The sequence below is a fragment of the Myotis yumanensis genome, unplaced genomic scaffold, assembly GCF_028538775.1.
Source record: "Myotis yumanensis isolate MYYU_CA2020_CCGP unplaced genomic scaffold, mMyoYum1.0.hap1 SCAF_16, whole genome shotgun sequence".
Lineage (NCBI taxonomy): Eukaryota > Metazoa > Chordata > Mammalia > Chiroptera > Vespertilionidae > Myotis > Myotis yumanensis.
The window spans coordinates 11,762,859-11,788,541 of record NW_027223767.1 but is presented as its reverse complement, the minus strand read 5'-3'; the positions used below and the strand labels follow the sequence as shown (position 1 = coordinate 11,788,541).

Below are 25,683 nucleotides of genomic sequence, written 5' to 3'. Positions count from 1 at the left end.
TACACAAGATATTAAGCGGAGAGGAGTCAGGAATGGGGAACTGACCTGGGAGCACTGTACAACCTACACCCCAGCCGCAGCTCTCAGAAGAAACCACCCACAGAAAAGAAAGGAAGAACAATTCTCTCACACCACGTCAAACATCGCACCTAGATAAAATTCCGGTGTGTTTAAGAGAAAACAAACAATTCACCTGTGTTTAAGAGAAAACAAACAACCCTATTTAATAAGGAGATCATTATCCAGAGGATTCAGAGAAAGAAATTACCTGTGGAAATTATCTACAAAATCAGCTAAAAGGAAACTTTAGGAAACAGTGTTATAGCTGCAACCAAATTTAATATATATGGATTCTACATACCGGAACAGAAATGCATAAGGAAAAAAGAGGTGACTAAAGCAAGGAAGAACTGTAAGGAATAATCTGAAATTTAAAAAAGTTAAAATTCACAGTGGAGAAAAAAGGGCCGAATGGATATCAGGAAATCAAGTGATAGAATGGACACATTCTCAGAGGGTGTCTTTCTTTCTTTCCATTAATTTTTATTTATTATTATTTTAATTTAAATTCTTTATTGTTGAAAGTATTACATGTCTCCTTTTTTGCCCATTGACCTCTTCCCACCTGCTCCCGCCCTCACCCTCCTACTATCTGTGTCTATTGGTTATGCTTATACACATGCATACAAGTCCTTGGTTGGTCTCTGGCCCCTCCCCCACCCTCCTGGCCTTCCCTCAGAGGGTGTCTTTCTTAAAGAAAAATAGAACAAGTGTAAAATAATAAAAAGAAGCAGATAGATAAAACCAATAAAAATATTTAGAAGACAGATGAATATGGAGAGAAGAGAAAGGATAAATAAATATTAATTACTATCATTCCTTTGGAGGGAAACAGGTTAAAACTGTAAAAAGAATAATAAACTAGAAAACTCTGTGTGCATATGAGAGGAAGGGTGTATATATAGATTAAAAAGAATCCATTGAGACAATAAACACACAAGGAGTGGTGGCGGTACACTGGCATTATTTTGCAGCCCCTAATAAAATAATAGATCTGGACAGCGCTCACCACTGGCTACTAAAAGCCTTAGGTGAATGGCAGACGAGGACATTCCCAATACACAAACAGGGCTGCCAAAATCCAAACTGACCACTAACTCACTGGTCAATCTCAACATCACAAAGTGAAAGACACCCTGGCATTATTGCCTCCTGAACCCGAACCTGTTCAAGCCTCTAGAACCAATCAGTACTTTATAAGAAGCGCCACAGGAATGAATCAATAAAATCCAAAATATGGGAAATTCTACAGCACAATTGACCTTGTCCTTCAAATAAAAAAAAGGGGGGGGGGGGGGACATATAGATTAGAAGAGACATAACCACCAATTACGATATACATTGACCTTGTTTGGATCCTGAAATGAATAGACCAACTATAATAAACATTTATGAAACATAAGGAAAATCTGAAAAATGAATATTTGATGATACAGAAGTAGTGTTCTTTCTTTTTTAGGCAGCTAGTAAGTCACCAATCCCAAAAACTAATGCTGAGAAGCAAGAAGCTGAGCAGAGCTTTCAGCAGAATGCAAGGCTGGGAGGAGAAAATGCAGTTTGGGTAACCCACGAGGAAGGTGAACACCTGGGCTTTCAGCTCATGTCCTGGTGGCTACATCCTCAGAGTTACCAGAAACAGACCAGCCTGCACCTCGTTGGGAAGGATGGCAATCACTGATTGTCTACAGGTGCTAGCTCCCGTGGCCTGCCCAAAGAGTTCTAGAATGAGCTTATTGTCCTCCAGAGCCTCAAATTACCTTCACAATTTCTCTATACAATAACTGGCAGGGAAGGCAACAATTATGACTATAGTAAAATACAAGACAAAATCTGGATCCCCTGTGAGCCTATTTTTATTGCCGTGTATTATTACCTTGGATAATAATATGTATTTTCAAATAATTAAGACATGATTGAGAATTCTGACAGAGAATTGGAAACTATTAAAAGAAAACTCAAATGAAAATTCTAAAATTAGAAAACAGAATAACTGAAATAAAGAATTCAATAGATGTGTTTAACAGCAAATGAGATACAGCTGAAGAAAGAGTTAGTTGACATTTTATTTAGAAGCAAATATCCAGACGAAAGCCTGGGAAAAAAACAGGAATATAGAAAAATGTGACAGATATATGGGACATGATGAAAAGGTCTGAAAGACGAGGTATCTGATTCCAAGAAGAAAAGAGAGAATGGAGCAGAAGCGTATCTGAAGAGATAAAGGCTAAGAATTTTCCAGAACTAACAAAAGACATCAAGCCACAGATTCAAAAATGCTATGAATTCCAATCAGAATATGTTAAAAAAAAAAAAACCTTACCTTAGCACATGAGAGTAAAACTGCTGAAAGCCAAAATCAAAGAGAAAATTTTAGAAATAGCCAGTGGGGAAAAAGAGATTATCTTCAAAAAGAAATAGCAATAAAACTCTAAGCTGAATTCTCAACAGAAAAAAAAAAAAGATGAAGGGAGAACATCTTCATAGGCTGAAAGGAAATAATTGCCAGCTTGAAATTCCAAATCCAGGGGGGAAAAGAACTTAAAAAATGAAGATGAAATACAGACAGTCAGACAAAGAGAGACCCCTTTTTAAAAGGAAGATAGAAGCTAAGAGACGTAAGAAAAAAGAAAAAAGCAATAGGAAGTAAGTGAATAAACCTAAATGGATGCCAACCAAGAAGGAATAAGCCTCTTGTGGGATTAAAATACAGAGAATTAGCCCAGCTGGTGCAGCTCCGTGGCTGAGCATTGATCTATGAACCAAGGTCACAGTTGGATTCTGGTCAGGGCACATGACCAGGTTGTGGGCTCGATCCCCAGTAGGGGACATGCAGGAGGCATGCCGATCAATGATTCTCTCTTCATCACTGATGTTTTTCTCTCTCTCCCTCTTCCTTCCTCTCTGAAATCAATAAAAAATAAATAAGTAAATAAAATAAAATACAGAGAATTAAACAGCAGTGGCACATAATTTTGTGAGGGAGGAGTAAGTGGAGTTCAAGTGCTCTGAGGTCTAAGCTAACACTAATGTCAGACAACGCTGCATTACTAAAAATGGAAATCATGATGATTCACCAGAAAGATATAAACATTTTACATTTGTACATATCTTATAACGTAACTTCAACAGCATATGGCAAAAACTGACAGAACTAAACAGAGAAGCAAAGATTTTAACGGTAGTAAGGAACAAGCAGATAAAAAAATCTGAGAACATTCAAGATTGAATGACACTGCACATACAAGAGACACTGCATCCAGTAACTGCAGCATACATGTTTTTCAAGGGCATGATGACCTCTTATACAAACTGATCATATGATGAACTATACAGCAAGTCTAACAAATTTCAAAGGACTACAACTATTCCAGTTATGTTCTCTGACCAAGGGGGGATTATATCAGAAATAATGGAATAAACCTAAAAATCCCTTTATGTTTGGAAATTAAGCAATTTACTTCTAAATAACCCATGGAAGCAACAAAGACATCCTCATTATTTTGAACCGAATGAACAATAAAAACACATAATGAAACTTGTAGAATAGTGCTAAAGCTTTTACCTTAGCATGAAATGTATAGCCTTTAAAGTACATATTAGAAATGACTAGCTGAAAAAAAAAATGATCTAAATCTCCATCTCAAAAATGAGAATGAACAAATTAAACCCACAGAAAGTATTGTAAAAATCTCTCTATATAAAACCCTATTATGCGGAACAATCGAACAACCGGTCACTATGACATGTGCTGACCACCAGGAGGTGCACGCGGAACATGGCAGGTGTCGGCAGCAGGCAGCAGAGCGTGGACCATGGTGGGCATCAGCCACGGTGGGATGGTGGAGCAGGTGAGCGAGAGTGCCAGACCAAGGCAGGGCAGTCGCTGTCATCAGGGCAAACCTCTGATGGTTACTGAAAATTCTTTGCTCCTGCACGTCATGGTCCCGCTGGGCGCTCACACCTACTGCCGGTGCTGGAGCCGCTGCTCACACCCACCGCCAGTGCCCGGCGCCAGTCCCAATCGCTCGAGGGTGCAAGCAGTAGCTGCTGGCCCCGATCACCCTTGAGGGCTTCTCCACCTCCCTCTGCTCCTGAGGGGGGATTGGGGCAGCAGTCACCACTTGCACCCACTGATGATGACAGCCTTGCACACCCCGGTTGCTGGTGCCGTCCCCAATTGCTCTGCGCCGTCAGTAGGTGCAAGCAGGGCCAACGTGGTCAGCACGTGGGAGTGGTGGCAGTGGGAGCAGGGCTGCCCTGCCGGCAGACAGGGGACCCAGGGGCCACGGAGGACGGGTTGAGACCTGCCCCTGTGCCCAGCACAGCCTTGTGACCCACAGTGCCTTTCAAGGTGCAGGAATCCGTGCACTGGGCCCCTAGTATAATATAAACAGAGCCACTTTAAAATGGCGTCAGCTACATCCCAGAGGAGCTGAAGGTCTTCTGCCTCAACCCTTTGGAATGTTAAAATAGGGCAAATAACCAGCACTTATCTCCAACAACTGTTTATAAAGATAACAAGAAATCTGATATGACTACCAGACTGATGACTTCCAGACTGAAAAGTAAAAAACATTTTTAGAATTAGAGCCACTAGTTAGTTTATCTGCGCCTACAGAAATGCCTTCCGCCTTTTGGTGTGACTGTTCCCTGTCCCTTTCTAATAAATGCCCCTTGCCTTTGTCTCCTAACGGGAATTCTATTTGGGCTAATGCCTAAGTCAGTGCTTTCCAAATAGCTATTCTTTTTTGATCTTAAAAGAAATGCTTGTTGCCTCTCGCTTTGGCCTTTATTTTTAGGTTAACAGTACCGCTGTGGCCACTTAATGAGAAGGATACTCCTGAGAAATGTGTTGTTAGGCGACTGCATCCTCATGCAAACATCATAGAGTGCATTACACAAACCTAAGTGGTATAGCCTACTCCACACCTAGGCTATGTGGTGCAGTCTATTGCTCTCTAGACTCTAACGCAGGGGTGGGCAAACTTTTTGACTCGAGGGCCACAATGGGTTCTTAAACTGGACCGGAGGGCCGGAACAAAAGCATGGATGGAGTGTTTGTGTGAACTAATATAAATTCAAAGTAAACATCATTACATAAAAGGGTACGGTCTTTTTTTTTTTTTTTAGTTTTATTCATTTCAAACGGGCCGGATCCGGCCCGTGGGCCGTAGTTTGCCCACGGCTGCTCTAGGTCCATCCATATTGTCCCAAATAGCAAGAGTTCCTTTTTTTTTTTTTTTAATGGCTGAGTAATATTCCATTGCAAACATCATTCTTAATGATGAAATGCTGAAAGCTTTCCCTCTGAGACAGGAATGATATAAAGATGCCTCCAATCACTACTTCTATTCAACATACATTTACTGAATGAAGGTCCTGGACAGCACAATATAGCAAGTTAAAGTGTGAATGGGAGAGGGGCTCTGTAGCAAGCCTGACAAGCTCAGGGACCGTGTAACCTAACCACATAGGATGATCTGATCATACATGTCCTAACTGGGCAGGTCATGAGGCATAGTCACACTGTGAGTTATAGATTCCTTAATCAAAGGTCAATCTTTGCCTTAAGGGAGCCCTGTCTATTGCTTTTGTGCATCTAAGATAACATACCCTTGGAATATCAGTCACCATCTTTTCCAGACCTCTCAGAGTTATAACCACCCACCTTCACAGGACAACCCCAAAACTCATTTTCTTGTTGTCCGTACCATCTCTATTTACTGTAAAAGTTAAATGCTAACTATCCTGTGCCCACTGATGTAAAACAAGCATGTATCTCTCCACTTTGCTTTTCATCCAATCCTAGAGACACCTCCCCCTGGCTTTCTCCCACCTCTTTAATCTACCACTAATGACTAATGGATTGCATGGAGCCTTCTCCTTTGATTCTAAAGTAGAAAAAAGAACTGCAAAAGTGTCATTCTCCAGAGTGTCACTCCTTTGAGATTTTGCTTGTGGGTCGGTCCTCAATTTTTTGGCTCAAACTCTTATAAAATTTATCTATAGGTTCTGACCTACTTTTGTTGACAAAAGAACTATATAAGAATTGGAAAGGAAACTGTCAGTATTTGCAGACAACACTGAGTGCATTCATGGAAAATCCAAAAGAATATCCAGCTGAACTATTAGGTTAGTGATTATAAAGTTAAAAAATTAATTGTAAAAAACATAGCAACTGTATTTGTACATAATGGTAACAATTAAAAAGCAATATTTAGGACACCATTTTAAAATAGTACCTGAAAATCAAATACACAAAAATAAATTCAACAAAAGATGTACATGGTCTCTACAAAGGAAATAAAATATATTGAGAAAAATTTTAAAAATAAATAAATAGGTATACCCCTAAACTACAAGATCTCATTTTCCTCCAAATTGACCTATAGAATCAACAACTCCCAATCAAATTTCCAATAAGTGTGTGTGTGTGTATGCACACACATAAAACTATAAAAACCAAGACAATATCTACTGGCTCATGGACAGGCACACAGACCCATGAAACATACTAAGGAGTCAACAAACTCATGAACACCTGGTTTATAACAAAGGTGGCACTTCAGAGCAGTGAGATAGGACTGTTTCAGTAAACAACACTGGTCACTTGGGGAGCCATTTGGAAAAAAAAAATAAAAATCAGTCTTACACTGTCCACAAAATTCAATTCCAAATGGATCTGAGGCTGACCTAAAAAAAATTAATTAAAAAATATATATATATCATTGCCCTGGTTAGTGTGACTCAGTTGACTGGACATCATCCTGTGCACGGATGAAGCATGGCAGGATTGTCGATTCACCTCCAGGTCAGGGCACATGCCCAGGTTTCGGCTTGATCCTCCTGTAGGGGGTGTGCAGGGGGCAGCCAATTGATGTTTCGCTCTCACATCAATGTTTCTGTTTCTCCCTCTCCCTTCCTCTCTAAAAATAAATTTAAAAATCTAAACATAAAATCCTATATAATTAAAGGCTCATATCCAATTTGACCGAACTGCAGAACAATCGGTCGCTATGATGTGCACTGACCACCAGAGGGCAGATGCTCAACAGGAGCTGCCCCCTGGTGGTCAGTGCGCTCCCACAGGAGAAGCGCTGCTCAGCCAGAAGCTGGTCTCACGGCTGGCGAGCCCAGTGGTAGTGGCAGGAGCATCTCCCGCCTCTGCAGCAGTGCTAAGGATGTCTGACTACCAGCTTAGGCCGAGCGGGCCTAATCTGTCAGTCAGACATCCCCCGAGGGCTCCCAGATTGTGAGGGCGCAGGCTGGGCTGAGGGACCCCCCCCCCCCCCGACCGAGTGCACGAATTTTGTGCACCCGGCACCCCTCCCTCCCTCTCCCTCTCCCTCTCCCTCTCTCTCTCTCTCTATACATATATATATATATAAAATCAAACTCCTCTCTCCTCTGGCTTCAAACTGAGTTCAACCCATGGGAGACATTAGCAGGAGACTGAGGATGGGAGGAGGTAAAGACAGGTAATTTATTCCCCAGGATCTTCCCTGCCAGTTGTCATGAGTTTTGGGCATCCCTCTTTAGGGGCCACAATTCCTATCAGGAAGCCCTTTCCATACAACTATCCTCTCCCAGTTGAGGTAAAGTTCTTTCCCATTGCTTTTTTTTATTTTTTAAATATATTTTATTGATTTTTTTACAGAGAGGAAGGGAGAGGGATAGAGAGTTAGAAACATCGATGAGAGAGAAACATCGATCAGCTGCCTCCTGCACACCCACTACTGGAGATGTGCCTGCAACCAAGGTACATGCCCTTGACTGGAATCGAACCTGGGACCCTTCAGTCCGTAGGCCAACGCTCTATCCACTGAGCCAAACCGGTCAGGGCTTTCCCATTGCTTTTTTAAACACCAAGCTGTGTCAAGGACTCTCAGCCATCACTAGTGCTGGATACTGTACAACTAACATGTTTTCTAAACTCTATCCACGTGTTTCTAAATCGTCCCCTTAGTAAACTCTCAAAATACCTAGTTTGAGGGCCTTCTGTTTCCTGCTAGACTCTGACTAAATCAGGCATTATCTAAAAAAGCTCAAGATATGAGTTAAAAATATGCATATTCTCTAATCCAGGAATCCCACCGCTAGTTCTATACCTCACAGAAAGGCATGCTTATGTGCAGTAGGTACATGTCCAAAGCTGTTCACTGAAGCAATCAATGTTCATGATGTTCCAGTTTCCAAACTGGAAAAAACAAATGTCCAAAAACATTTGGATTAAAGAAAAGGGTCAAAAATCTGAAATGGAATATTACGTTCAAACAAAAATGAACAAAATATTCAAACTTTTTTATTTCAGGGCCGTTTTATACTCTTAGAAAATGACTACGAAGATCTTTTGTTTTATATAACTGAGCTTTTAAAATGTACATGTATTCATTTTAAATAGTAATGAATATGTGTTAATATAAGTAACATTTATAAAATTAACTATGTTTTCTAAAAAGTAAAAAGACGGACAGTTTTATATTTTTGCAAATCTTATCTGGCTTAATAGAAAACCCCATTTTCATATCTGTTTCTACGTTTAATCTGTTGTGACATTTTGTTTTGGTTGAAGTATGAAGAAAATCAGCCTTACACAGATATATAGTTGGAATGAGAGAAGTATTCTTACACTCTTTTCAAGTGATTGTGGATATTCTTCTTTGATACTATACCCAAACTCAACAAGTGATAATTTCTTAAAGATCAGAGGCAATGTAGCTTCTGAAACCCTATTAATGAACTTTTCATACTGTTTTCATTAAAATCCAATGTCTTATCTTGCATGCTGAATGAAAGCTATTACCTATGCATGACTTTGTAATATCTACACACATCACTTGCAAAACATTGGTTCACTGAATTATGCAAATCTTCTCAATGATGACATTGCACCACTCTATGTCATAATCACATTTGTCTATCGAAACAGAAAGGTTAAGTAGTGATATCGAGTTCACAGTAGTAGACACGAGTTTCTCCAAATTTTAATTTTCATGTGAAAATTTAAATTTTATCATTGGCAACAAATACAATCAGTTGTTTTCTTTGAAGTGACAGGCTCACTTTATTTCTAAGAAAATATCTGCCAAAGACTGAAGTGGGAGTAACCAGAGTTTATCTATCAGCCACTCTATAAAATAAAAACGGTATTCTATTTTAAAAGTAGCAAATTTAGTCTGCAACTTAAATAATGACATGCCTTTCCTCAGGGCGACCACTGTAGTTCAACACGCAGCAGAAGTGCTTTATACATACTCACCATTTCATCACATGGAATATTCAAAAGACATGGACACAAGGGTTGAGAATTAATAAAATCAATAATTTATCTGCTTTATCAAAGACATTCTTCTTTTATTATTGTTACTTTTTTATTTTATTAAAGCTGGGGACAATGAGACAAGGAAGGGCTTAGGGTAGAAGAAGCATCAGGAGAGCCTAGACAGGGCTGCTTTGGGTCTCCAGAAATGTTACAGGAAAAAAATGAGCGGAGGCAGGGCTGCTGTCAGCTCTGGAAAGTCGGAGAAAAGGGGGCCTTGGAGACAGGTTGGGGGGTTAGCCCAGGGCCAGGCAGAGCTGTCCATAGCTCTCCTGGTTGCAAGTCTCATGGGCACCCTTAGAATTGAAGAGGTGCACGTCTGAGAGGGAAGGCATGGCGTGCTCCCAGGAGGGAGAGCACTAGCAAAGACATTCTTGAGTGAAACTGAATTAAAATGACCACTAGGTACAGTTTGGGGTCACCATCTTAATTCATGACAACGTGTCAATGGATTTTCTTACCATTGTCTTTTCACTGTTGACATCACTACCAATGTTAACAGTGAAAAGGGCAAATAATCATGAAAACAGTTTTGACCACACGGATCCTGGGAAAGAGGCTTGGGGGAAAACCCTGGAGTCCATAGACCACAATTTGAAAACTACTAAATTATTCCAACACAAAGCAATATGGATGATCTTTAAAAGGTAATGCTGAGCAAATAATAATAATAATAATAATAAATAATAAAAAAGAGGCAGAAAAGGCTAGGTATGATTCATTCACAAACAGGTAAAACTCAACTATATAATTATATTATTTAGGAATGTATACCTTGTTGATAAAACACACTGAGAGATTTTAAGATACTTCTCAGTAATTGATAGACCAAGCAGACAAAAATAAGGCTATCGAAGATTTAAACAATTAAAAATCTTAGTCATATACAGAATAGACCTTCTTTATAAACACATATAGAACTGTCAATATCTATATAAAGCAAGTCTCAACAAAAACAAAGAATGTATCATATGGACTATATTCTTTGACTGCAATGCAATTAATTTAAAAATAATAAAAAGATAGCCCTAGCCCAGTGGTCGGCAAACTCATTAGTCAACAGAGCCAAATATCAACAGTACAACGATTGAAATTTCTTTTGAGAGCCAAATTTTTTAAACTTAAACTATATAGGTAGGTACATTGTTATTAACTTAATTAGGGTACACCTAAGCTGGCCTTTGCTAGAAACGTCCTCAATCTGAGGGGTCGACCTCAGTGAACATACCCCCACTTCTTCTAATGCCACTTCTTCAAAATAGACTGGCCCAGGCTGAAAACCGACTTCTGCGCATAGGCCCCTAAGTTTCAATCGCACTGTATGTGCGCGCCTGCACTTGGTATTTTGTGGAAGAGCCACACTCACACTCAAGGGGCCAAAGAGCCGCATGTGGCTCAAGAGCCACGGTTTGCCGACCACTGCCCTAGCCGGTTTGGCTCGGTGGATAAAGCATCGGCCTGCAGACTGAAGGGTCCCGGATTCAATTCTGGTCAAGGGCACGTGCCCAGGTTGCAGGCTTGATTGCCAGTAGGGGGCATGCAGGAGGCAGCCAATCAATGATTCTTTCTCATCATAGATGTTTCTATCTCTCTCTCCCGCTCCCTTCCTCTCTGAAATCATAAAGATATATTTTTAAAAAAATAAAAATAAATAATAAAAAGATAACTTAAAAACCAACATTTAGAAGTTTTAAAAGTATACTTTTAAAAGGTTCATAGATTAAAGAAGAAATCATAATAGAAATTAGAAAATATTTAGAACTAAATAATACAAATACTACAGAAAAAAAAGTACGAGGTGAGCTAAAACAGTACCAGGGGAGATATTCACAGTGTTTAAATGGTTTTTACTAGGGAAAAAAATTAATATTGGATCAGAAGTTGTATGTCAGGGAGATTAAATACAAAGAAAATATAAGGAAACTAAACCTGTGAGTAATCAATTTTTGAAAATTGTGGACAAGATCCTCCCAGACCCCCACTTCTGCTGTGACCTTAAAACTTACAGAAAAACTCAGATTTCCCTTCTTTAAAGACCAAGGGGACCATGGTTTGAAAGGAAACTCAGAAAGTCACTCAGGTTATTTATACCTGAGATAAGTGGGGAAAACTCAAACACAATAAAAGATTCTTGCAAAGTTGCAGAAGTATTATAAAGCATGGCTATAAATAAAATATCTTTTCTTTCACCCCTTCTCTTTATCCCACAATCTTCCCCTTTCTAGTTCCCTTTCCTCTCCTAGTTGCAGGAGCCTACAGGGTACAATGTGGGGAATAGAGTGAAGACTGGCAGAAAGAGTCTGGCTCCATTCCACAACGTTTTGGTTGTGTCATCACATGGAGCCTTTCGCAAGTCACTGCACCAGGCATCATCCAAAATTGACCCACCGCTCCAATCTTTGCTCACCATTACGATCTGACCACAATCTCTTAGTTTTCCAGTTTTCTCTCTCCTTCATGGCCATTACCTTCACTCCAGACCCCTTTGATTTGTTTGACGAGAGAGAGAAGAGAAAGGAACTGTGCTAGCAGCGGAGACACACAGTGGTCAGGCTCTCCTGCCTTCATAGACCTGGGGGCAAGCCTACAAATGTGGCAAAGGACCTCAATAGACACTTCTCCAAAGTGGACATACAGATGGCTAAGAGACATATGAAAAAACGCTCAAAGTCATTGATCATCAGAGAGATGCAAACTAAAACGACAATGAGGTAGCATCTCACACCTGTCAGGATGGCTACCATCAACAAATCAACAAATGACAAGTGCTGGCGAGGATGTGGAGAAAAGGGGACCCTCTTACACTGCTGGTGGGAATGCAGACTGGTGCAGCCATTATGGAAAACAGTATGGAGTTTCCTCAAAAAATTAAATATGAAACTGCCACTTGACCCAGTGATCCCACTTCCAGGAATATATCCTAAGAAACCCAAAATACCAATCAGAAAGAATATATGTACTCCTATGTTCATAGCAGCACAATTTACAATAGCTAAGATCTGGAAAGAGCCAAGTGCCCATCAATAGACAAGTGGATAAAAAAGCTGTGGTATATTTATACCATGGAATACTATGCAGCAGTGAACAAAGAAGTATCTCTTACCCTTTGAGACAGCATGGAGGAACCTGGAGAGTATTATGCTAAGTGAAATAAGCCAGTCAGAGAAAGACAAGTATCACAAGTATCACATGATCTCACTTATATGTGGAATCTAATTAACAAAATAAATCGATAAAGAGTGGATCCAGAGACATGGAAGCATGGAACAGAGTGCGGAATCTTGGAGGGAAGGCTGGAGAGGGTGGGTGGGTGGGAGGTGATCAACCAAAGGACTTGTATGCATATATAAGCATAACCCATGGACACAGACAATAGGGTGGGCAGGGGGATGGGGGTGGGCTAGAGGGGGTCAATGGGGGGAAAAAGGGGAAATATGTAATACTTTCAATAATAAAGATTTAAAAAAATAATGGCAAAACCACACAGCCAGACAAAAATGTGGTCACCATACATATTCTGTTATTCAGTCTCAGCCAGATCCTCAGTGCTACTCTCCAATCGTCTCCTTATCTGTGGCTTATCTTCCAAACCTTTCCCATTCTCCTGGAGCCACCTTCCCAACCCTGGTGCCTCTTACTCACTTACTTTCCATCCTACCTCATAGCAGGGGTGGGTGGGGGGAGAGAGTAAGAGAGAGACCTTCGGGCTTCATTGAAATTTCTCTGGCAAAGGTCATGAATGAACTATTCATTTCTCAGATTTTCCCATGGCTAGCTCCCTCCTATCAGTCAGATTCTAGCTCAAATGCTACCTTCTCAGAGCCCTTCACTGACCTGCTGTGGAAAGTCTCCTACTTACTCTATCCCGTTTCATTCCCTTAGAGCAGTGGTTCTCAACCTTCTGGCCCTTTAAATACAGTTCCTCTTGTTGTGACCCAACCATAATATTATTTTCGTGGCTACTTCATAACTGTAATGTTGCTACTGTTATGAATCGTAGTGTAAATATCTGATATGCAGGATGGTCTTAGGCGACCCCTGTGAAAGGGTCGTTCGACTGCCAAAGGGGTCGCGACCCACAGGTTGAGAACCACTGCCTTAGAGGGTGTACCACAAAGGCAGGAACCTATCCTGTCCACCACACTCTCCCCTGTGGGAGGTGCTCGGTACATATTCACCCAATAAACTAGTTCCTATGGTAGAGCTAGTTCTGATTTGTTGAAGTTCTGAACTGTGTATGAGCTTCAGTGACACACCTCTTGCATAAAATTCTTTTCCAAATTCAGACCATTACAATGTCAACTTTCCTGTCTCCTTCTCTTCATTCTAAATCTAAGTTCTACCTACACCACCTTCTTTAAATCTTTGCCAACTGCATCTACCATCCCTTCAAACCTGTTTTGTCATTCTAGGTTTTTTCAGGACTTGGCTTGCATTTTCCCTCTTCCTTACCCCTTATTATTTTCAATGACTTTTACAGGGTCAGTGACTACAGCATCTGGATGTGTCAACTGCTAACCACAGGACAACCCCAGCCTCAATCTCACCCTGAACTGTTTCCTCTTAAAAACCTCAGTCTCATCTTTCCCATTTCCCTGCACCCAGTGAACTGGTTCTTGCCCTCCACTTTACAATTCTGGATTTACCCAGCATTCCCTACCAACTTGCTGTCTGTCTCCTACTATTAATGCACCTTAGTCCCATATTAAACTCCCAGGTCTTTCTGCCACATGCTTCCCCTATCTTATTATATTCCAGAGCACCACCACAAAAGTCTTCACATACCATTCAGTATATTTCATTAAAAAAAAATTTTAAAGCAAAGCAAGACTTAGGGTAAGCAAGAGACTATCTTTAATAGAAATAACAGTGTTAAACAGAGAATGTGAACAGTCCACATTCTCATTTGATTAGGACAGTATGTATAATTTACATTAATTCCCAGTCACCGCACTTCACGTAATTAGAGGGAATACTTACATAGATAAGTCCTGAATAGTAACGATCCTTCAGATTATGTAAAACAGAAGCTTCATTCAAGCACGTCAATTCTGCCATATCCTCCACCTTGGAAAACTTAGGTGGGTTCATCTTCTGAATATCATCTTTGTTGACCATTGCTTTCTTTCCATTCTCTGCCAACTCCACCATAACTTCATCTCCCCGCTCTTCTTTGATACTAGCTGCCTCAAAACCATGGCGTTCTGACGGAATCCACACGAGCTTTTTCGCCGTCCAATCAGCCTGTGTGGCAGGGTTGTAGATGACAGCCCTGTCCACAAAGAGATACCTCTCTGGATCTTCAAGTCCACTTCTCTGCGCCATTGTAAACAGAAGGATCCAAGAGCAATTGCCTCTATGGAAAGAGGAGGAGGGTAAAGTTAGATACTCAAACATATAAAACTAGAGGCCCAATGCACGAAATTCGTGCAGGAGTAGGCCTTCCTTCCCTCTGGCACCCGGGACCCGGGCTTCCCTCGTAGCCCTGGCTTCGTCTGGAAGGACGGAAGGACGTCCGGAAGGATGTCCGGTCTAATTAGCATATTATGCTTTTATTATTATAGATGAGCCCTGGCCGATGTTGGCTCAGTTGTTTGAATATCATCCTGTGCACCGAGAGGTTGCCAGTTCAATTCTCGGTCAGGGCACACGCCCAGGTTGTGAGTTTGATCCCCAGCAGGGGGCATGCAGGAGGCAGTTGACCAATGTTTCTCTCCCATTGATGTTTCTCTCTCTCTCTCTCTCCTTCTCACTTCCTCTCTCTCAATAAACACACACACATATAAAATTACTTATATTTATATATAAAATTCACAAATTTTACTCCTTTGGTAAACAGAAAGCATAAACTTTGAGTTAAAAAGCTGGGGTATTCCTCTTTATGGCCATATTAACTGAGTTTCCAAGGTAAATTTCAGGGGTGACCACAAATTATGACTGGTTGTCTGAAGACCACTCAAGACACGCCCTCAGTTACTGAGGGCTGAAAAACAAGCAGAAGGGCAAAGCCAAGTTCTAGTTTGACTTTTACCCCTCTTCATCTCTTCTTTCACCCTCACCACAAATTAAAGAGAGTTAAGAAGGGAAAGGAGAATGAAGAGAAAGAAAACAAAAATTCATAATAAAAAGCCTATGGAGTGGTACCAGAATTGGTTTCACCACCAGGATATAGCTACAGAACACATGAGGAATGAGAGAAGAGAAAGCATCGGTCTACAGCAGGCCTTCCATTCCATCCTCAGACAACAGATTCAAAGTTCTTCCTTACAAATACCCCGCCAGTTTCCCTATAGCTTGTCTATGGTCAGTGTGGTCTTAATGTGATCAAATAAGGCCACAGAGGAAAAACGTAACTTGGCTTCACGTAATAGTCTTTCAAGTATGTGATGGTAGCTATTCAGGTCTCCACTCCCCTTCCTGCAGCTGCTCCTACTCCCTCTGTTCCTCTTCAGCATTCCATCACTCATCAAGACTCATTCCACTACCCTGAGCTCTTGCCTCCAAACAGACTCCATGTGCTTATGCCCCTTTAGAGTGTGTGACCAGAAGCAAACATAATATTCCAGATACAGTTCCACCGGTACCACAGAAAAAGGAAGCGCTAACAACCATAGGGCCACACTAGGGAAAGCTGTTAATGTATTTCAAGACCTAATCGGTGCATTTGTACTCATTCACTGTTGGCTCAGAATGAGCTGTCAGCCAAACCTCCATACATGCTGCTCTAAGTTACCTCCCCTCCTATACTTGTGCAATTGGCTTCTTTCTTTTTTTTTTTAATATATTTTATTGATTTTTTTTACAGAGAGGAAGGGAGAGAGATAGAGAGTTAGAAACATCGATGAGAGAGAAACACCGATCAGCTGCCTCCTGCACATCTCCTACTGGGGATGTGCCTGCAACCCAGGTACATGCCCTTGACTGGAATCGAACCCGGGACCCTTCAGTCCGCAGGCCGACGCTCTATCCACTGAGCCAAACCGGTTTCGGCTGCAATTGGCTTCTTGAATCAAATGACAAGATTTTATATTCACCACTCACCTTTCTGATGAGACTCACTTATCTCCTTTACAGTATCTTTTTGGAATCCAATACCATCATTAAACACTTTTGTTATTACTCCAAATTCCAGGTGGTTACAAATTTCATAAGCATGGATTCCATCCATGACTTCATCCAAATCAAGACAAGGAGCCAACTGAGTACCTACCCTTGCTCTATCAAATCTTCCCAACTTCTCCCAGCCCCCGAATTGATGGGGATTCTTTATAGGCAAGATAGAAGGCTGAAAGGTTAACCATAAAAAAGCCCAAGGTTGCTAAAGAGGTTCTTAACCTTGATTCCGTAGACAGATTTCAAGCGCAAATGGTATAAAAAAGTTGTACACTCACTTTATACATGTATGTGTGCTATTCTAAAAGGAGAACACTCAGGACTTCCTTCAGATTCTGTGCCCTAAAAAATTAATCACTGATACTACCCCTTTCACTGCTAGTGAGAATGTACTAGAATCAAATAGCTAAGATTCTTCAGACATTATTTGTTATAAAGTAATGCATCACGAACACCCATGCTCTAGAACAGTGATGGCAAACCTATGACACGCGTGTCAGAGGTGACACGCGAACTCATTTTTTTGGTTGATTTTTCTTTGTTAAATGGCATTTAAATATATAAAATAAATATCAAAAATATAAGTCTTTGTTTTACTATGGTTGCAAATATCAGAAAATTTCTATATGTGACACGGCACCAGAGTTAAGTTAGGTTTTTCAAAATGCTGACACGCCGAGCTCAAAAGGTTCGCTCGCCATCACTGGTCTAGAACGTGGTTCTCAAACTCTGACATGTGCACCAGCAGCACCTACACACTGCCGGGCCCCATCCCAGAGTTTCTGATTTAGTTAAATCTGGGGTGGAGCCTAGTAACTTGCATTTGTAACAAATTCCCAGATGATGCTAATGCTGCCGATCCTGGACCACACTTTGAGAATCATTGCTCCAAAGTTCTCTGGCTGCCATGGTGAGCCACTGATACTAACAGGTATTTGAGGGGGGGGAGGAAAAAAAGTTGAAAACCAATGTTCTAGACTAATTCATACCAAGATTTAAAGACCACGCTAATGTTTGAAGGATAATAGACATGGACAAAACAAAAATCACAAAATGAAAAAACGTCACAAAACATGTAACATTAAGACTTCTATAAATAAAATTGCTAACCTGTTTTTTAATTAGCATTTTCCTTCTTACAGAAAATATTCATGGACACATGTACAATCCAAAGAATGGTTTCAGCCCTAGCTGGTTTGGCTCAGTGGATAGAGCATCAGCCTGTAGACTAAAGGGTCCCGGATTCGATTCTGGTCAAAGGCACATGGCTGGGTTATGGGCTTGATCCTCGGTAGGAGGCGTGCAGGAAGCAGCCAATCAATGATTTTTATCACTGATTTCATCTCTCTCCCTCTCCCTTCCTCTCTGAAATCAACTATATATATATATAAAGAATGGTTTCAAAAGACCATTACCTCTAGGGACTACTCTATAAGATCATTAACAAGTTTTCTGTCTTTCCAACTTATATACTGCTAAGGAGGAGGCATGGCTTTGAAGTGGGACTTACCCAGATGAATTTAGAGACAATCAGACACACACTCTGCCTAAAGGACAGTCTATCAAAAAAAAAAAAAAAAAAAATCCAACTCTAACAAAATATGATGTTATTCTTAATATTCTTTTTAGGTATTAACTATATGTCCCATATAACACTTGGAAAACTGTCTTGCTGCCAGTTGGCACACACACATTTCTTTACTTTTACCTTGGGTATGCTTAAATTTTTTACTATAAGTTAGAATAACTGATCATTTCTACAGCAGGTTCTTTTTTTTTTAAGTAAATTATGTATTTAAGAATTATTTTATCGAATTGTACATTTTAAATGTATTAGTACTTTTTTTGGTGGGGAAGTGCTTATAATAGTTCCTACCGATATCGCTAAGTGATTAGAGCATCAGCCCACACATTGAAGGGTCACGGGTTCGATTCCCGGTCAAGGTCACATACCTGGGTTGTAGGTTCAATCCTCAGCATGGGGAAGCAACCAATTGATGTGACTCACATCAATGTTTCTCTCCCCAACCCCCTCCCTACCTTCCACTCTATCTAAAAGCAATGGAACAATATTCTCAAGTGAGAATTAACAAAACAAAAAATCCAATACATCACAAAAGTGTAATTACAAAATGTTCCGTTTTGTGGGTGGAAGTTACACACACACACACACACACACACACACACACACATATATACTTTAAAAAAAGGTAACAATTACTCATGGGTCTTCACTGGGAAGTAGGATTAAAAATTTTTACTTTCCCAGAGTTTTCTACAACTAAACACTATTCCTTACTATATGGTAAGCACTCAGCCTAGTCCCTGATCCAAGGAGGGAATCTATACCTACTGATCAAATATTACATCAGTGGTCCTACCCTCATTTCTCCTCCACAACCAAAAACCTACCATTCCTTCAAATCCTGACCCAAATGACACCCTTTCACAAGTTCTTTTCAGGTCAATCTGGCAACTGAATCCTTCTCCTTCCCTTAACATTTTGTGCTGCTCTTCTGGCATTTTTCTTGCCCTCCTGTGCATTGGCCAAGAGAACTTAGCAGGCAGTAGGTACTCAAATCATTCTTTAGTTGATAGTGTTCATGAGGCCACTGAGGATTTTTTTTGTTCACTTTAATTCTTCACTTGTGATTGCCAAATATGTTGTATTTTTTTTCATTCCATTGTACATTTGGGACCCAATCTTGATAATACTGGTATTTAAAGTGAACCACTCCCAAATGCTTTGCCTTGTGGAAAGGACAATATCACAATATTTAAAATAGCAAATACTGTTGTTATATATCACTAATTATGGCCAGACACTATTCTAAGCAGTTTACATACATCAACTCTTAATCCTCACAAAAGCCCTATGAAGTAGGTACTATTTATATCTTCATTATACAGATGAGGAACCTGAGGCACAGAGAAAGCCAAAAACCAGCTAACAAGTAGCAGAGCTGGGCGTAAACCCAGAGTTCAGTTCCTGAGTTCATTCTACAACAGTGGAAGGTGACAGGGAGGGAATTTTGAAGGGCATGATGTGCACTATATACTGCCTCTCTCTACTAAATAAAAACCCTATCGATTATGGCTTCAAGAGTACAGGCTCGGCCAATAAACACACTCACACAACCTGGGAAATGCTTTATATTTTATATTAAAAAATAACTATACTTAGGGGAAAAAAACGAATAAATGGGAACCACTTTGCAGGAGACACAAAGGTTCTTGGTATCATTTGAAATAACTGTCTAATTATAGTTAAATCATTTATATGTGTATGAATTAACCCCCTACAGAGTCAAAGCCCTATGTCCTTCATTGGCTTTAGGGGCACTCCCTCCCACTAGACCATTTTTGACTTCCAATAAAACGCCACCCAGAACATTTCTCAACTGCCATCCAGCACGTACCAAAGTATGAATACAGGGAAACAATTAAATTTTATGAGTATCTTGCATACAAAGCCAAACAAAAATGGATAAATTTTCCACGATAGTGCATCCCTCTATGACAGATACACTAAAACAGAAATTGTCCCAATTTGTGTAACACTATCTCAGAGGTCACTTGCACTACAGAGACCTGCAAGTCTGTTAATTTACCAATATTCTGCTTAATCAAATGAGCACAGATACAAACCAAACGCGAAAGGACACTATGGCTAGCCATGGCCTGCACCATCTCTCAGTTAATATTTGTGTTACATTATTTCTGAAATGTGAACCCAACACCAGGAATTTCCATTTCTATATGATGAGAAAGTACATCAAACCACAGCCGCATATAGCCTTCCACCACACAACGTGCCCTTCAAAATTTCCTCCATCTCACCTTCCATCCAGCCTGTCTTCATTTGTAACCATTTCCCCAAGGAGCCCAAATAAAAAGCCCGGCTCTCGGGTCACATCCCTTTGCTGTAAGAGCTCGTGCTATATCGCACAATGACACCATCTGCTTTCTCCAGATAAGAAAACGGGCAAGAACTGAATTTAAGATGCAGAAGTAAGGAGAAGCATAAAATGGCCACTTTTCCAGAATCGGAGACAGACAGGGCATATACATCAACACCAAAAGCACGGGACTAAACAGAATAATGAATAAGGACGGACTGATGAAGGGAAGGAAACAATAAATAGGTTCAAGTTTTCCAGAGTGAATACCATATCAAGAATAATGAAGCCTGCCTCAAAGAATCCTCAGTTTCCATGTTAAAAAAAAAAAAAAAAAAAAAAAAAACCACACAAAATCTCGGCAAACCCCAAGTATTATATTTGGTATTATATTATTCAGCGAAAACAGCCGTCTTTGTTTCATTTGCAGCCTGGATCTTCCCCGCCTGCTCTCCCCTACCCCACCCACCCCACCCCCTTCCACCAGCCGCAGTGATCCGGACGGGAGCTGCAGAGGCCCCGCCGAACAGATAACGGTCACGGGCAGAGGCCACAGGCAGGGGCCGCGCTGCCCAAACCTCCCGGGCTGAGCCCCGACCCACCGAGTCGCCAACCTCCTTCCCGGGGCCCTCGTTCCCGGGGAAGGCCCGGCCGGGGGGCCTCCGAGGTCCCCGGGCCGCATCCGCCCACCACAGGCCCACAAAGCCCCGCACTCCCTCTGACCCCATTCCAGGCTGATTCGAGGGGATCCGGGTGTGACCCCCAGATGCACAAGGCCAGGAAGGCTCGGTGGCGGGCCACTGCCAGGTCCCCCACACAATAAAGGGCTCCCGGAGCCAGGGCGGACCCTCCCCCCGGCCGCCCTGCTGCAGCGCGCCCCCGCCACATTTCCCGCCTCGCCCCCACCCTCCGCCCCCCGCCCCAAACCGCCGGGGCCTCGCCCGCGTCCACCTCGGCCCCCGCGGGCTGCAGAGCACGTTGTCGGACGCCCCCTCCCGCCCTCCTGCCCGCGAACCACAGAGCCCGACCCGCCCCGTGCCGGCGGCCGGCTCCTCCGACCCTCAGCCGCCCCGCGCTTTCCCGGCGGCGCCGAGCCCCTGCCTCCGGTCCCTCCAACCCACGGGTCTGGGCGCTCCGTCCGCCTGCCGAACCCTCGGCGAACCCCTCGCCGCCCGACCCGGCCTAACCCCCAGGAACCCACCAGGGGCCCTTCCTGTCCAGCATCTCCCCACCCCCAACCGGATCGCGCTTCCCAGCCCGCCCCGGACTCCCACCCCTCCAGGGAGACAGAGACTCGCGGGACCCCCCGGAACCCCTACCAGGGCACCAGCGCACCAGCCCCCACCCCCATCCCCGGGGCGCTCGGACCCCACAGACCGACTACCAGCTCCCCTCATTCCCACACCCACGTCTCCATCCCCAGCCCCCGAGGGGTCGTCCTCCCGCACACCCAGGCCCTGGTCCCTGCAGGGGTCTCACGCTCAAGGACCTCATTCCCCGCCCTTCTCGGGGTCTCTCCACCCACTGGGGTCCCGTTCCCCTACTCCTGGGTCCTTCCCCAGATGAACCTAGATCCCTGCACACAAGCCCTCTGCCCAGAGCCCCTCACCTTTCCCCCGTTCCCACTGCGGGCTCCGCTCCTGTCGTCCGGGGCCAACGGGTGCCCGGCCCGGGATCCTCCCGTCCCCCCCAAACCGTCCCTCGGCCCCCGACAGCCGCACCTCTCACCTTCAGCCGAAGATGGTGGCGCCGGCGCACGTTCTGAGCCGCGACCACAGATCCAGCGCCTCAGTCCCAAACCCACCGCTGCCTCCGCCGGGCTCCTTTAGCACTGCTGCTCCGGGCGGCCCCTCCCACCCCCGCCCTCATTGGGCCAGCCCCACGCCCGTCACCGCCGCCCCCAGACCCACTGGTCCGTTTGCGCGCCCATCTCCAGGGGAAGACGTTAGCAACGCGAACGAAGCTACCTTCCCGAGGTCCGCTCCCTCCACCCACCTGAAACTGCGCTCATTGGCTCCCGCTCCCAGCCCGGCCCGCAGAGGCCCCAAGCTCATAGGGTGGTGCGCACGCCCGTCATCGATTCCGGGAGGTGCGGCCGGAGCAGTGGCGCGCGATTGGCTGGCTCGGGCAGAGATGGACAGCTGAGGCTGGCTGCGCGCCCCGCGATCCCGCGGGGCAGCGGATGCAAGCCCTGCTGGGGCCGCGGCGGTGCGGGCGGCGGGGCAGGTGTGCCGCCGCAGGAGCACCGAGCTCCGCCTGGACGCGCCTCGCCCTGGCGTCCGGCCGCCGCGACAACCCCCTCGAGCGCCTTGATGCTCACACTGCTTGTAGCCGCCGGCGTGTCCCGCAGAGATACCGCTCCCACCGCAGAGTCGCGGGCCCCTAGCGCTGCCGGCAGGGGCGGGGCGGGAGCGCGGTCCAGAGGCCTTACGTCACCCTGGCTGCGGGGGGGTGGGGACCGGGGCTCCGCTGCTCACCTGCAGTGGGGGAGGAGAGGCCGCGCTCGGGGTGCAGCTCTGCCCATGCGCACTGGCTCTGCGGGGCGGGGGGACAGGGCGTTGGGGAGTGCGTTCTGCGGTCGGGCCACTGTGGTCGCCGTGGGATCCCCGGTTCAACCTACCCGGGTCTGTTGAGCGCCGACGCGGGACGGCTTCCTCCGCCGCCGCAGCTCTGGTGTGTGCGAGGGGAGGGGCCTTCCTACCCTGCCTCCAGGCTGGGCTTGGGTTCCTGAAGGTGAACCCAGCCGGCCTTGGAGAGGACACTTGGAGAAAGGACTTCGTTCACCTCATTCATCCGTTCGTCTTTCACCAAATGGAATTTCCTACGTGAGAGGGGGCTGTGAGGAGGTGCTGCTGGGCTGTTACATCACCTTCGGGCTGATCAGCTTTCCAAAAGCCTTAGAAACCTGAGGCCTGAGACCTGAAAAAAGAAAATGGCTCCAAAATGAGGAAACTGGAAAAAATCAAAGTTAATAACCATTTCATGGAATGTCTGCAGAATTTAGTCCACTTCAACACGACTCAAATGCTTACATACAAACAGAATATTGCTTAAGTCACAAAAATAAAGTGAATGACTTACTTTAACAAGAACAAAATTATCAAGGTTCTTCACCAAAAAATTACAGCAAGAGATAGTTACTTCACGTTGGATATGGGTGCATTTTAATACGGGTGATGTGATATAAGTGGCTAAGCCTAGGAAACTTCCAGTCTAGTAAAAAAAAAAAAAAAAAAAAAAAAGGAATAAAGCAATAAACAAAACAAGGCAGGAAAAGATAAGGGCGGGTTGGTGGAATTCAGAGAAGGTTCCAGGGCAGCCAAGTGCAGAGTCCTTCCTGGGGAAATCCGAATCAGGTCCTGTATTGTCCTTTGTCCAAGCGCATCTGGACCCCCTCCCCCGCCTGCCTGCTGGGTGAGCTGCCCCTTGTCCAGGTGTCTTGTGACTTGGCTCCATCAAGAGGTCTGTCCTTAGTGCAGCCTGCAATGGAGTATGAGTGAACGGTACAAAATATGTGAATGGTGTTTTTAAATAAGTTTAAAAACATTTCTTAGAGAAGACCAAAGACTGTCTCTAGGGCGTGAAGCTCAGCTTTGTGAGCCACCAAAGTCATTTCTGAACGCGGTGTCCCGTGCTTAGAGCATCTATGTACAAATACAGCCCCATTAGCCACCACGTCTGTGGGTTTTCATAATTTTTAAAACAAACTCAGTGGACCATCAGAAGAGGAGGGCAGGAAGCTCACCAGAATTAAACATCACAAAGGTGGTAGGCTTGATGAGAAGGCAATAATAAAGAGAATGTCCCCAAATGTATCACTAGCCCTGGCATCTCTCCAGCACTACATCCAACTCTCTACTAGACATCTCTCCCTAGATGGGAGGGAAACTGCAAAAGCAACTAGTCCAAAACCTTATTTCTTCCCACTTCCACTACATCCTACCACCCCCAAACCCTATTCCCAACTTCCTTTGTCTTGAAACTTCTTTGGCTCCTTGCTCCTACATCATGTCTCCCTCCACCTCTATCATCCGTTCAGCCAGACTTCTCTGACTCCAGTCTCACCCCATGTAGCTCCATCCCAGAATCTGTTGCCATTTTGATGTGGAAAAACTAGAATGTAAAACTAGATAGGCCTTGGCTTTAATCTATCCCTGACACTTTCTTGGTCTTTAACCTTTGACAAATTTCTTAACCTCATCTTTGAAAAAGGGACACAAATATGTACATAAAGGACTAGTTCAATGCCTGTGTAACAGGATGATTTACTGGAGGAAAAAGTGGCACTATGAATATGTAGATTAAAAATTGTCTTTTTTTCTAGTCCACGAGTTCATTACAAAAGAGTGAGAAAATTTTCCCCTCTCTCTATAGTAATTTTTGCTGGCAGTCTCGGCTGCTTTTACCCCTAAAAGGAACAGTTCACAGACCATTGTTTTTCAGAATTTAGGTCAGAAGTTCGAACTCGTTCCCTTAGGGCAGGTCCTGCCCGTGAACAGGTTTTGTTCTAAACAGGTTTGTTCCATCTGTACAGGGCATTTTAAAAATCTGAATGAATTCCAACATTTAAGAATCAAGATCTATCCAAAATCATTAGCCATTGGGGAAACACAAATCAAAACCATGAGACACCACTTCACACCCAGTAGAATGACTATAATTAAAAAAGACAAACTATAAAGCCTACCAACATCCGAATTATTGGGGTGCCAGAAGATGAGAGACAGCAAGATATTGAAAACCTATTTGAAAAAATAATGACAGAAAACTTCCCCTACCTGGTGAAAGAAATAGACTTACAAGCCCAGGAAGCACAGAGAACCCCAAACAAAAGGAATCCAAAGAGGACCACACCAAGACACATCATCATTAAAATGCCAAGAGCAAAAGACAAAGAGAGAATCTTAAAAGCAGCAAGAGAAAGACAGTCAGTTACCTACAAGGGAGTACCCATACGACTGTCAGCTGATTTCTCAACAGAAACTTTGCAGGCCAGAAGGGAGTGGCAAGAAATATTCAAAGTGATGAATACCAAGAACCTACAACCAAGATTACTTTATCCAGCAAAGCTATCATTCAGAATTGAAGGTCAGATAAAGAGCTTCACAGATAAGGAAAACTAAAGGAGTTCATCACCACTAAACCAGTATTATATGAAATGCTGAAAGGTATCCTTTAAGAAGAGGAAGAAGAAGAAAATGGTAAAGATACAAACTATGAACAACAAATACACATCTATCAACAAGTAAATCTAAAAATCAAGTGAATAAATAATCTGATGAACAGAATAAA

At 43.3% G+C, this 25,683-nt stretch overlaps 1 protein-coding gene across 4 annotated transcripts in view; it reads right to left on the bottom strand.

Annotated features, from left to right (window-relative positions):
- MYH10 (myosin heavy chain 10) overlaps window positions 1-22,235 on the bottom strand; it is a 140,314-nt gene extending 118,079 nt beyond the window's left edge. For 2 of the 4 annotated variants that reach the window (XM_070395551.1, XM_070395552.1), the window contains exons 1-2: window positions 22,120-22,235; window positions 14,360-14,735 (exon numbers count right to left, since the gene is read on the bottom strand). In XM_070395551.1, coding sequence (XP_070251652.1) covers window positions 14,360-14,704 — 345 coding nt within the window. In that variant the 5' untranslated portion in view covers window positions 14,705-14,735; window positions 22,120-22,235. The remainder of the gene's footprint in view (window positions 1-14,359; window positions 14,736-22,119) is intronic. The other 2 variants (XM_070395553.1, XM_070395554.1) reach the window with 1 other exon arrangement.
- Window positions 22,236-25,683: the final 3,448 nt, after the last annotated feature.